The sequence below is a fragment of the Phodopus roborovskii genome, unplaced genomic scaffold, assembly GCF_943737965.1.
Source record: "Phodopus roborovskii unplaced genomic scaffold, PHOROB, whole genome shotgun sequence".
Lineage (NCBI taxonomy): Eukaryota > Metazoa > Chordata > Mammalia > Rodentia > Cricetidae > Phodopus > Phodopus roborovskii.
Window position 1 is genome coordinate 5,753,335 of NW_026126515.1, and position 12,807 is coordinate 5,766,141.

Sequence of the window (12,807 nt, forward strand, 5' to 3'; positions counted from 1 at the left end):
CTGCCCACCGGTCACTGGCGCCGCCGCCACCGCACACCTCCACCGCAGCCGGAAGGTGGTGACGTCACGGCCAGCGTGCGCTGACCTGGTTTCAGACTTGTCCGACCCGAGAGTCCTGAAGGGCAGGGGGCGGGGTGCTGCCGCTCCGCCGCCAGAGACCACTGTGTGTGTGAGGGAGGGGGCACCGGCCCAAGCAGCTGCCCGAGGGTCAGCACCTGCACCTGAGACGCACCGGCGGGCCGGGAAGAAAGCCGGTGGGTATGCTCGTGGGGGGTGGCCAAACTTCCTGTCCCGCTCTGGAGCTGCTTCCGGCGGGAGCCGGAAGACGCCGTGTGTGGACGGAATTCGGGACTGAGTGACGGACGGCCAGCTGCCCTGGACTGGAAGGTGAGCTCCGGGCTGGGGCTGGCCACACCCGCTCGGCTAGGTGGTCCCGGAGAGGAAGGAGCGCACTGCAGGCTCTGGGGATCAGAGCCGAGTTCGCCCCCAAAGGGCACCCGGAGGCCGCCCCCACTCGGGCTCTCCCCACCCCCGGCGTCTGGCGGGCTAGGAGCGACCGGTCCGCAACCCAGCGGCCCGGCCCTACCCCCTCAGGATTTGCAGCGCGCTGCTTTGGTTCCTTGGCTTGCTTTTGCGGGAGGGTGCTCGGGAGCCCGGTTGCCCCCAGAAACCCGGAGTTAGCGAGTCCCCGGAGCCGAGACTCCGGACTGCACCCACACCGCGGACCTTCGGGCCTTCGACCGAGGCCTTTGTGCTGGCGGGAAGGCTTGTCAGCGGGGCCCCGCCGGCAGCTCACCCACAGCTACCGGTTCCTTTTCCGGCGTCCGTCCACTCCCTTGGTCAGGAAGGGGGGACGCCTGAGGACCAGGGCTGGATCTCTCCTCTGCCTGCCACTTCAGGCCGGTGTGTGGGCAGCGAATGCTGGTAGCCTGGATGTGTTTTGCTCATTGAACCGGTCCTCAAGTTTCTCAGAAGAGAATCCAATTAGTTTATTAAACTTTATCCCACTTGCGCATGAGGCTCTGAATTGTCCTTAGGTACCATTGGGGAGTTAAATATTATTGAGATGGGATTCAGCGTTCATACGTTTACATTAGACACTGGCACAGGGGCCAGTGTAACATGTGCAAAGAAAAGAAAAAAAAATTAGCTTGAAGTAAAGACGGACAATTCTTGGTGTTTGGCATTGAGAAATTACACTTTGTGTTATCGTAGTGTATGGCAGAGTGCAGGGCAACCAAACATCAGAAGATGTAGGTTCTAATTTAAGCCTTGACCTCGTAGGTGTCAAATTTGGGATGAATTGTGCAATTTCTAGTTTTTTTGGGGGGGTATGTATCAACGAAGAGGTTTACCCTAATGGGCTTGACCAATATTCTGAGATATTAAACTTTGAATATGAGGGGTAACAAACGTATTTTGGAAAAATAATGTTTGGGTAAAAGATAGATTGGAAGGGGGGGGATTCACTTTTAGTTTTAGACTTTTGAGACAGGGTTTCTCTGTGTAGCCCTGATTCTCCTGGAATTTGCTCTGTAGACCAGGCTGGCCTCTAACATACACCTTCTCTGCCTCCTGAGTGCTGGGATTAAAGGTGTGTGACACCACACACCTGTGCCTGTAGGCAAGGGTAACTTTTAAAGGTGACCAGTTAGAAGCCTGTTTTAATAGTGCAGTTGAAAGATATTGAGGAACCTAACAGCATCACAGAAGAAGTAAATGATTTGGGGAAGTCATTAATGGCTGGAATTATTTATATATGGAAAGTGAAAGACACTGCTAGATAGAATTTTCAGCTGAGTGGGAAGAAGATTGGGCAGTAAATAAAAGGGTTAATTCAAGAAGAACAGGTTTGGTAGGGGAGATGATAATCTGGTTTTGGATGTGGTTTGGTTTGGAATGCTGATGGACATACATGTGGAATTTACTCAGGTAATTCATAATCAAGGTTTAGAATTCAAAAGGAAAGAGTAAAGGGGTGGGGGATTGAGTATCATTTGTCATGTTACTTTATCCATTGCTTATGTGATCACTGGGAAACTTGAAGGAAGTCCTTCAAACTCATAGTAATGACTACTTTAGAAGTGGACAGTGACTTCAAGGTGTCTTTTGGGATAATGTGAAATTAGTCAAGTTTAGTGGCACACACCATTAATCTCAGTACTGGAAGGTGTAAGCAGGAGAGACCAGCAGTTCAAGGCCAGCCTCAGAAACTTACAGAGATCCAGGACAGCCTGGGCTATCTACAAGAGCCTGTCTGAACTCTTCCCCACTCCAAAAAGCAAACATGCACACACAACTGATTATGTGTGTGATTGTACAACTATGAAGATTATGTATGTGATTGTACAACTATGAATATACTAAAGACAGTTTAATTGTACTTTTCAAAATGTGTGATAGTGGGATCTGAAAAGATGGCTCAACAGTAAGAGCACTTGTTGCATTTATAGGGGACCTGGATTCAGTTCCAGCACCCACATGGTGACTCACAACCTTCTGTAACTCCAGTACCAGAGAATCCAGCACCGTCTGCTTCTTTGTGTGGTGTGCTGCACTTGGAGGCAAAACACCCATTCACAATAAATAAAAACTAAGGATCTTGAAAACACATTTATATTTATATTATGTGAACTGTCACGGGGAACATCAAGATGAGGTCTCACTGTGTACCCTTGCCTGGCCTGGAAATCACTAAGTAGACCAGGCTAGCCTCAAACTGCTAGAGATGTGCTTATCTTTGCTTCCAGAGTGCTGGAATTAGAGTGTATGCCACCATGTCCTGCCCAAAACTTTCTTTCCTTTTCTTTTTTCTTTCTTTCTTTTTTTGAAAGATTTGCATTGCCAGGGGAAAAAAAATTTACATTGCAACTTTTGAAATGGGTTAACTAGATAATAGAATTGGAACTAGCAGCAAACCTAGCTTATGTTACTTGTCTTTGTGCTCCTGGCTAGTGTGCTTTGCATGCTGTGTCACAGATGGAGTCTATAAAGAAGACTTGTTAAACCACTGTGCTCTTGAACAGATTGTTTTCTTCTCGTTTTGATATGATCTTGCTGTGTAGCCAAAGATTCCCAGGTCTCTTGCTTTGGGCTTCCCTTTGCTGAGATTACAGATGCCTGCACCACACCTGGCTCTTGAATAGATTCCTTGGAGTTCTCTAGTGCATTCCACTTTATTTGTTCATTAAGTACCTATATACAAGCCAGAAATTTGGGCACCAGGATTGTATGACTGATTCAGTTACACTATACATATTGCAGTTCCAGAATAGCCTTACTTGTTGTCAAAGATTATATATTTGTAATGTATTCAGAATTCTGCCTGCATATATGCAGGCCAGAAAAGGGCACCAGATCTCGTTATAGATGGTTGTGAGCCTCCATGTGGTTGCTAGAAATTGAATGCAAGACCTCTGGAAGAGCAGCCAGTGCTTTTAACCTCTGAGCCATCTCTCCAGCTCATTTTCAAAGATTATTAAAAATAAAAATACTAAAATTAAAAGATATAGTAGGTATCACTGAAGGGTTGTGTACTGTCTCATTTCTTAGTAATTCTATAATTCAGGAATCTTAAAGTTGGATGCACTTTAATGATAACCTAAACGAACATCTGGTCACATCTTGGCTTGTTATGTGAGCTGGAATTGGGAAGAGGAATTGCTAAGCCCTTGAAATTTAAGATCATCCCCTATTTGTGCCAACTATTCATGCCAACTTGTTTATGTAGCTTAATAACATGATCAAGTGATTTACTGACCCTTAGTTTCTTCCTCTCATGAAAATGAGTGGATAAGCCATATCAAGCTGTTGTAGTGCTTGAGAAAGAAAAATGTATGTAGAAAGAAAAGCCGAGCATTTATGATACTTTGTCTTATGTGATAAGTGAAAGGAACATTTCATATAAATCTTATAAACTGGATTATAGGCTGCTATTAACATCAACAAATAAAACTTTAATTCCAATATTTCTTCTAAAAATTAGATGTGTTTGTGTGTGCACATATGTGGGAGTCAGAGGACAACTTGTGAGAGTTCTGTCTGTCTGTGACATGGGTCCTGGGGATTGAATTGAGGTTGTGGCCACCTTCACAATTTGAGCCATCTTACAGGCCTAATTCCAGTATTTATTTATTTATTCCTTCCTCCTCTTCCTCCTTCTGTTTTTTTTTTTTTTTTTGGTTTGTTTTTATTTTTGTTTTAGTTTTCAAGACAGGGTTTCTTTGTTTTGTCCTGAACTCCTGGCTGGCATCAGAGTTCCGCCTGCCTCTGCCTTCTGAGCACTGGAGCTCCACCACTGCCTGGCGTCGAGTATTTCCTAATGTCTGTCTTAGTCTAACTTTCCAGTCTACTATGTATTAATGGACAACTTCCATCCTAGGTACTTTTTTTTTTTTTTTTTAACTTTCTTTACAGGTAGCAGTACTCCCAGTTTTATCTGCAATTACACCAAATTAAGTGAATCATGTACCAAAGCATTGGGGTGGAGGGGACTTAAGCAAGGGCTATTCTTAGCATGGATAAACCTTAGGCTCAGTCTCCAGTGGTGGCCAAAGAAGGAGGACAAATGAGAGGGAGGGAGCATGAGCATGGGTTGCTTTTGTGTCCTTGTCCTAAGAGTATTGTCTTGGGGAAGTGCTTACAGCCCACCCCACTGCTGCTGTTTTGTTGGAGAGCATACTCAGAGCACTGAGTTACACCTCTAGACTTGATGAAATTTGCTTTTGTTTTTCTGAGAAAGAGTATCACTGTAGCCCAGACACTGGTCTTGAATTTGCTATAGAGCCCAGGCTTCCTGAGGTGTGCGCCACTATGCCCCTACTATGGCTTATGTTTTAAATGATCAAAACAGCATAACTTCCTTTTAGAATCAAGAAAAGTGAAGTCACACTGGTCTGCTACACATTATAACTACTGTTACATCTGTGTGAAATTTACTCTTTATTATGCATGTTGTAATTAGTGTAAAAATGGAAAATAGATTTGTAATCAATTTACTGTATGGGCTTCACAATCTGTGTGTGTGTCGGGGGGGGGGTGTGCAGTGTGCATGTGTGTGTGTGTGTGGGGTGTGGTGTTGTGAATCAAACCCAGGTATCTACACAAGCTAGGCAGATGCTCTACCATTGAACTGTATTCCCAGCCAAAATTGTATTTTGAAGTGACAGTGCCATATTAATTTTCCATACTTTATATTGTGTGTATGTGTTCAGGTTTTCTTTTTTCTTTTTTTTCTTTTTTTTTTTTTTTTGGGGGTGGGGGGAGGAAGGGGGTTGAGACAGGGTTTTCCTGTGGCTTTGAAGCCTGTCTTAGAACTCTGTAGACCAGGCTGGTCTTGAACTCACAGAGATCCGCCTATTTCTGCCTCCCGAGTGCTGGGAATAAAGGCGTATTTCACCATTGCCCGGCTGTGTTCAGGTTTTGTAAAAGGCAATTGTGTGTTACTTCCAGTTTTCTGTCCTATATTTTTGACGAACATCTTTGGGAATATAGCTTTTCCATATTTAAGACCTGATATCTGTAATTCCAACACTCAGGAGGAAGAGGTAGGAGATTTCATTGGAGGCCAACCTGATCTATATGTGAATTTCAGGGCAGTCAAGGCTATATAGCAAGAACCTATCTTTAAGGGGGGGAGTTGCTTTATTAGTGGGGACTGAAGATGTGACACTTTACGTTTGGTTCCCAGCATCCTCACAGGGCTGCTTGTAACCATCTGGAACTCCATGGCGCCCCAGGAGAATCTGATACTTTATTGGACATTTGACACAGCAAGATACACATGTGTGAAATAAAACTAAGATTTTAAAAAGAAGTAGAAATATTAAAGTATAACACATTTATAGATACCTACTGGGTTGTTCTATTTTAAAACAGTGTTATAGGCTGAATTCTTTGCTTATGATTCTTAGATATAAAGGCATGCCTTTGTTTATTTAGCTACATTTTCCTACTGCTCTTAATGTTGTATCTTTCTCTTTTTTTTTTTTTTACCCTGTTTTAGGTTAAATTGATTACCAACCTAGTTCAGCATCTTACAGGAAAAGCATAATGTTTCTTAAAGGGCTGAGTGTAACAGGAAGGTGTCATTGACTGAATTAGATTTGAACCTGTCCCCGAACAGCTACAGGATTTCAGAAGCTGAATCAATGTTATCAGATGAGTTAGAATCCAAACCAGAGGTGAGCCCACTTAGCTGTTTTCTTTGGTGGGTTTTCAGAATTTATTCTTAGTTCATTGGTCAGGAAACAACTTGTCTAGTGCCTTAATATTAAGCTTTTTTGACTTTGTGAGCCAAATGATTTTTACTGCAGTTCTTAGTTTACAATTTTTCTGTTACTAGATGTTTCCTTAAAGATTTCTCTGCTCTGTTTCTATCTTGTATGGGGTTTTTACATTTGCCATTTAAGTATTTAGTGAAATACTAAGGTGCTTATATAATAAAAATGTTCTACATCCCTATAATGTTTTTATATCATATAGTTGTGGTATATATGTATGTATATGTATCTATCTGTTTATACAAGTGTTTAATCTTATATGTAATTGAAAATATTTTCTTTCTGAACATTATTGGGAGATTTAAGCATTTAATAATTTCACTAATTTTCCCTCCTTAATTTTAGTAAATCTGTGTTCCATAATAGGAAAGTCTCCAAATTTGAAATCATTACTTAATTTTGAAGACTGGGACTTGTAACTAGTTATGTCATCTTACACAAGTCAATGTTTTCAGATTGATCCCTCATTTATAAAATACATGTTCATTTAGGAGTTTAATATTAGGGTTAATGAACCGCTACCCAGGAAAATGCTTTGTAAGATGTAATCAGTACAGTGCAGTTGATTTAAAAAAAAAAAAAAAAAAAAACCAAAAGGTCCTCATTTTAGAATACACTTTCATAATTTGGTAGAAAATGACAGATTAACTTAATTTTATAAATCAAGCCATTGTGTAGAACAAACACCTTGATAAATTATAGTTTTTCTGTGTAGTGGCTGAGACCAGGAACAAGACTGATTTATATCATCACTTGTTTGGTAAATTTAAAAGTTGAGATTCATTCCTAGCAACCACTGTTTCTCAGCATCGCTTCTTTTCCCCTCTTCAGCTCCTGGTTCAGTTTGTTCAGAATACCTCCATCCCCCTGGGACAAGGGCTAGTAGAATCAGAAGCTAAAGACATTACTTGCTTATCCCTCCTTCCAGTGACCGAGGCCTCAGAATGCAGTCGGCTAATGTTACCAGGTAAAATATGTTCACTACAGATAGGACAAAGAAGTCTAAAGAGTTTAGCCTACTCTGTGGTAAGAGTAGAATGGATAATTTGATTTTGAAACTGAAGTTTAAGAGTCATGGAAAAAAGCATCCATGGAAGTTTTAAGTGCCTAAGTAGTTTAAACCGTAGGAGTAAGTACGTGCAAGTGAGACAGAAAGGCCATTGTACCGCTGTGGGACTCCTTTAGCAGCTACAGTATCAGGCAAGAGGTCTGAAAAGGAGGGAAGAATAGAGTACCTAGATAAATATCAGCATAGCGAGGAGGCACGAGACCCAAGGGAATCTGTGTTAAAGGCCCCAGGAGGCCAAGGAGGGTATCATTAACATTGGCAGAGAGAGGGTGAGAAGCCTGGCTGCAGGGATGGAGGGAAGGCTACAAGGTCTAGTACAGGTGAGAAAATGACTATATAGTTTTGGCTTGGGGGGTGTTGCTTGTTGGTTTGTTTTGTTTGTTGAGATGGTCTGGCTGTCTATCCCTGACTGACCTGGAACTCATAGTAATCTACCTGCTTCTGCCTCTACTGGGATTTAAAGCTGTGTGCCCCCATTGGCCCTATATAATATTTTAAAAGGGTTTCATCCTTTTTTGTTTTTTGTTTTTTTGGTTTTTTTTAATCTAAGCTATTTGAGGACCGTTTAGAATATTAATGCTAATCAGGAGGAAGTCAGTGTTAGCTTGTTGATTGATGGCTGTTTGTTAAAAATTCTATTACGTTCCTCTAATGATGTTCAGTAAATACTAAGATCTTTTAGGATCCAAAAAAACAGATATGTTCAACCAATAAACATTTGAGTTTCCCTATCTTGGGCTGGAGAGATGGTTTGCTGGTTAAGAGTACTTGCCTTGCTAGCATGAGGACTGGGGCTTGAATCCCCATAGGACAAAAAAGGAGCTTGTCACCAAGCCTAGTGAACCTCGACTGACCTCAAGAACCCACATGGTGGAAAGAGAGCTGCTTTCTGAAACTTGTCCTCTGACTCCCACATATGTACCATAGCATGAATATGCACACACACTCTAAATAAATGTAATGTAACAAATCAAAAACAACAGTGAAAAGGAGTCCAGCCAGGCAGTGGTGGCACACACCTTTAATCCCAGTACTTGGGAGGCAGAGGCAGAAGGGTATCTGAGTTCAAGGCCAACCTGGTCTGCAACTACAGAGTAAGTTCCAGGACAGCCATGGCTACACAGAGAAACCCTGTATCAAGAAAGAAGGGTGGGGGCAGTAACTCCAACTGCAAATACCTGATGCACAGTTTTGTTGTGAAAAGGTCTTGATGTGTAGCTCAGGCTCATCTTGAACTCAGATATCTACCTGGTTTTGCTCCCTTAATGCTAGGATTAAAGGCATGAGCCAACACATGTACATGGCTTGGTACCCTTTTCTGGGTTCTACTTGTGAATAGGCATGCATACCCACACAAGAGTGTGCACACACCCTAAAATGAATCTTTTAAAGTTTCCCTGTGTGTTCACACAATTTTTGTGTTTATAATAACATATTATGAGCCATGTTATCTAAATCTTTTTCAACCTGTACAGAGATTTCTAAGTGCTAATAAAATCTGTTAAGTTCCCTGTCATCCTGAATATTCTGTCCCAATTTTAATTTGTTGAATAACAATAATAAAGGGAATTAAAATAGGAACAAAAAAGTCCTTACTCTGTTAGAATGATTATGTATTTTAAAAAGAGAACAAACAAATGTTGACAAGAATGTAGAGAAAAGGGAACCCTTGTGCACTGTTGCAATTATGGGAAATGTATGGAAAGTCCTCTAAAATAGAACTAAAAACAGAACTACCAGATACGCCAGCAGTTCTGCTTGTATGTATCTCCAAGGAAATTGGAATCAGTTGAATCAAAAGTTAAACACATGTACCGTGATGCATGTGTGGAGGTCAGAAGACAACTTTCGGGAGCTGGCTCTCTTTTCCCGCCATATTGATCCCAGGGATTGAACTCAGGTCATCAGGCTAGGTGGCAAGTGGCTTTACCCATAGCCATGCTATTGGCCCTCATGTTTTTAGTTACAATATATGCGATACAGAGAAGTGTAAAGCCACATATGTACAGCTTGAGGGATAAATTTTTAAAAAATTAACTACTCTTGTATACATCTCTAAGCAGAATATTTTAATTTTAGCTGGTTTGTGAATGGAATGATATAATCTCTTTAATAATAAAGATGTTTTTTGTACTTTGTTTTGCTCTGTCTGTCTTTGTAAAGTTCATTCTTATTGTAGCTTGGTTTGGTAGCAGTCATAGTAAAATCCTGCCATATTTACGTAACACAACATTTAGTTAATGTCTCTGTTGATGACTGTTTTTCAATACTGTGCTATGATGAACAGAGCTATTAGGTATTTTATATTTTAAAAATATTTTTGGTATGTTTGGTAAAGTAAACATGGTATAGAATTTCCATTCAGTGTATGGTTGTGTGAGATTAAGAATATGCACATTATTGTGCAACTTCATTAGGCCAGTATCTAATGAAAATGCTATTATGACCTTATTTGTCATCTGTTTAAAAGAGAAAGAAAGTGTTTCTTGCCGCCTCTTACAAAGATGAATGAAAGCCTGGGGAAATGTTGTGTACTGCGCACCATGTAGTGTAATTCCTGATTGTGTAGAGCCATTATACCCAGTTGCTATCTCCTTTAAATGTTAACTTTCACTTAAAATAGTTTATTTTTAAAAATTAGAATTTTTTTTTTTTTAACTTTTTGAGGCAGAGTCTCATGTAGCCCACCCCTTAGAACAAACTTCGTTTTTGAATTAAGACTGGGTCTCTATGTAGCCCTGGTTGCCCTGGAACTCTTTTGTAGACCAGGCTAGCCTCAAACTCACAGAGATCCACCTGCCTCTGCTTCCTGAGTACTGGGATTAAAGGGGTATGCCACTATGTCCAGCTTAGAACAAACCTCTTTAGAGCAAGTGTCTTAAATTATTTATGTATATTCAATTTAAACCCGGAACTGTAAAGAAACACAGTGATTATTCTACAAAATTTGGTTGTTTCCCAGACAATGGTTTTCCCCCGTGATTATTCTAGGGCAGTTTTTGTATTTGCAAAAATGAAAATGCAGTATACTCTTGTAAGGGTACTAAAAACTAAGTGGAGTTTAGTGTCTTAAGTGCTATTTATTGAAAAGGTGAGCCACCTGGAGGTGAATGTTACATAAACCTGTGGTTTTTCCTTCATTAGATGATACTCCAAATCATACTAATCCCTCGAAGGAGGTCCCTTCTTCAGCTGTTTTGAGGAGCCTTCAGGTGAACGTGGGCCCAGACGGAGAAGAGACAAGGGCTCAGACTGTACAGAAGTCCCCAGAATTTCTGTCCACTCCAGAGTCGCCTAGCTTGTTGCAAGATCTACAGCCAAGTGATAGCACTTCTTTTATTCTCCTTAACCTAACAAGAGCAGGTACATTTACATCTTTTCTGAACTCTATTTATTTTTTAGGGGAAAAAATTAGAGGTGGGCCAATATTTAATATTAATAACCTGCAGAGAATCTTTATTATTTGATTAGAGAGTTGGTTTGAACTGGTGACCTATTGAATATATACAGAAATGCAAAGACTCTGCATTTCCTCTTGTTTAAGTTTGTGAGGTGGTTGGTTTTAAATTTTGCCAAGTGTAAGAATAGTTTGTTCTTCATATTTTGGCTTGTATCATCTCTGTTTTTCTCTGTAGCACAAGAATGCTGTCTGCTCTTATAAGGGCATGTTGGGTGTTAGGTATCAAAATGGTAAATGCTTTGGATATGGGTGGTTTCTCTGTGTAGCACTGACTCTTGAATGTGGGATCCTCCTCCTCATACTGCTGAGTGCATGGGTGGAGTGTGCTAGGACACCCTGCAAAAGAAACTTTTTTTTTTTCGAGACAGGGTATGTCTGTGAAACAGTCCTGGCTGTCCTAGAACTGGAACTCTCTTTGTAGATCAGGCTGGCTTCGAACACCCAGAGTGCTGGGATTAAAAGTGTGTGCTGCCATTGCCCGGCCAGAAACCTTGTTTGGAAAAGTAATGTGGTGCCCTTGACCAAGACAGTGAGAACAAGAACAGGTTTGGAGGAGGATGCTTAGTTCCAAATGAGTCTGTTAGTGTTTTGATACTGGAGGTATGTTGAGGGTGTACCTTTAGAGAGTGAAGAATAGGAGTTCAGGGTTGCAGGGGAGGGTTGGTATAAAGTAGGCAGTTGGGCCATTCCTCACATTCAGACAATGTGAAACATGGATCATGGCCTGTTTGATTATAGAGAGGTTTGAAGCATATGTAGAAAAAAGGTAAACCTAGGACCCTAGGAAGGGGGACATTTAAGAGGACAACAGGACAACAAGGAGAACTGGGAGAGAATGGTGGTTGGGAGATAGATGATTCCAAATAATATCCGATGGACTAGTGAGATTAAATGTCTCCCTGGTGACCTTTGTAAAATTAGTAATTATTAGCAGATACATAAGAGAAGAGAATGGAATGTGACTGAATGGAAATACAAGTTAGAAGGTAGAGTTGTTTCAATGCTTAGTATGTACCTGTAGCTGAAGCAGGAGGACAAGTTTGAGGCCAGCCTGGGCTATGTTGCTCAAACAAAAGTGAGGTGGCACTCACTTTTAATCCTAGCACTTGGAAAACAGGTCCAGACCTCTGTGAGTTCAAGGTCAGCCCAGCCTACATAGTGACATCTAGGGCTCTTAACTGCAGAGCCATCTTTGCTGCCCCAGTAAGAGAGAATTTAACTTGAAGTGCACATAAGAGAATGACTGAGCATGGGATTGGAGTATTTCAAATGGGAGGTGGCCTGATTGCCAGGACAGAACATTATACCTCTAAAACAAGAGGAGGCAGAGTTAACAATTAACTAGTGTGAGGAAATATGATATCTTATAAGAATGGAACTTGACGTGAGAAAGAAAGATGTAGAGTGATTTGGTTCAGGACACAAAGTCTCTGGGCCAGGGCTAATGAGAGGATGCTGACTAATCTTCCTGTATTATTGTCCTTCCAGGTCTGGGCTCTTCAGCTGAGCACTTCGTGTTTGTACAGGATGAGACAGAGGGTTCAGGCAATGACTTTCTCTCTGGTGAGAGCCCTGACAGCAGTATCCCATGGTTCCTCCGGGTCCAGGAATTGGCCCATGACAGTTTGATTGCTGCTACTCGTGCACAGCTAGCAAAGAATGCGAAAACCAGCATCAATGGTGAGGCTCCTGTGGCATTTTCCTTTCTGGTTTTCCGTACAGAAGTTTGGGTAATGTGATAGCTATGTTTTGAAATGTGTGTAATTCAAATTATTTTATTGATGAGAATGGAAGCCTAAATTAAGTTGTCCTATTGTATAAAATAACTTGGCTTTATCTACCAAATCAAACTGCCAAGTCATGTTTTGGATTTCCAACTTTTAAGTCATGTACAGAGTATCTCTTAGAGAACAAATAGGGCCTGGGGACAGTGGCACAGAACCTTAGTCCCAGCATTCATGAGTTTGAAGCAGAAGGATTTTCAAGGCCAACATTGC

The 12,807-nt window shown here is 41.3% G+C and overlaps 1 protein-coding gene across 2 annotated transcripts in view; it reads left to right on the plus strand.

The window, feature by feature from the left end:
• Positions 1-232: 232 nt before the first annotated feature.
• The window catches only part of Znf410 (zinc finger protein 410), a 32,467-nt gene continuing 19,892 nt past the window's right edge, over positions 233-12,807 (plus strand). For both annotated transcript variants that reach the window (XR_007835237.1, XM_051196306.1), the window contains exons 1-5: positions 233-387; positions 6,005-6,182; positions 7,113-7,248; positions 10,495-10,713; positions 12,299-12,490. Coding sequence is in view for 1 of the 2 variants with exons in the window: in XM_051196306.1 (XP_051052263.1) it covers positions 6,150-6,182; positions 7,113-7,248; positions 10,495-10,713; positions 12,299-12,490 (580 nt within the window). In the remaining variant the exon portion in view is untranslated. The remainder of the gene's footprint in view (positions 388-6,004; positions 6,183-7,112; positions 7,249-10,494; positions 10,714-12,298; positions 12,491-12,807) is intronic.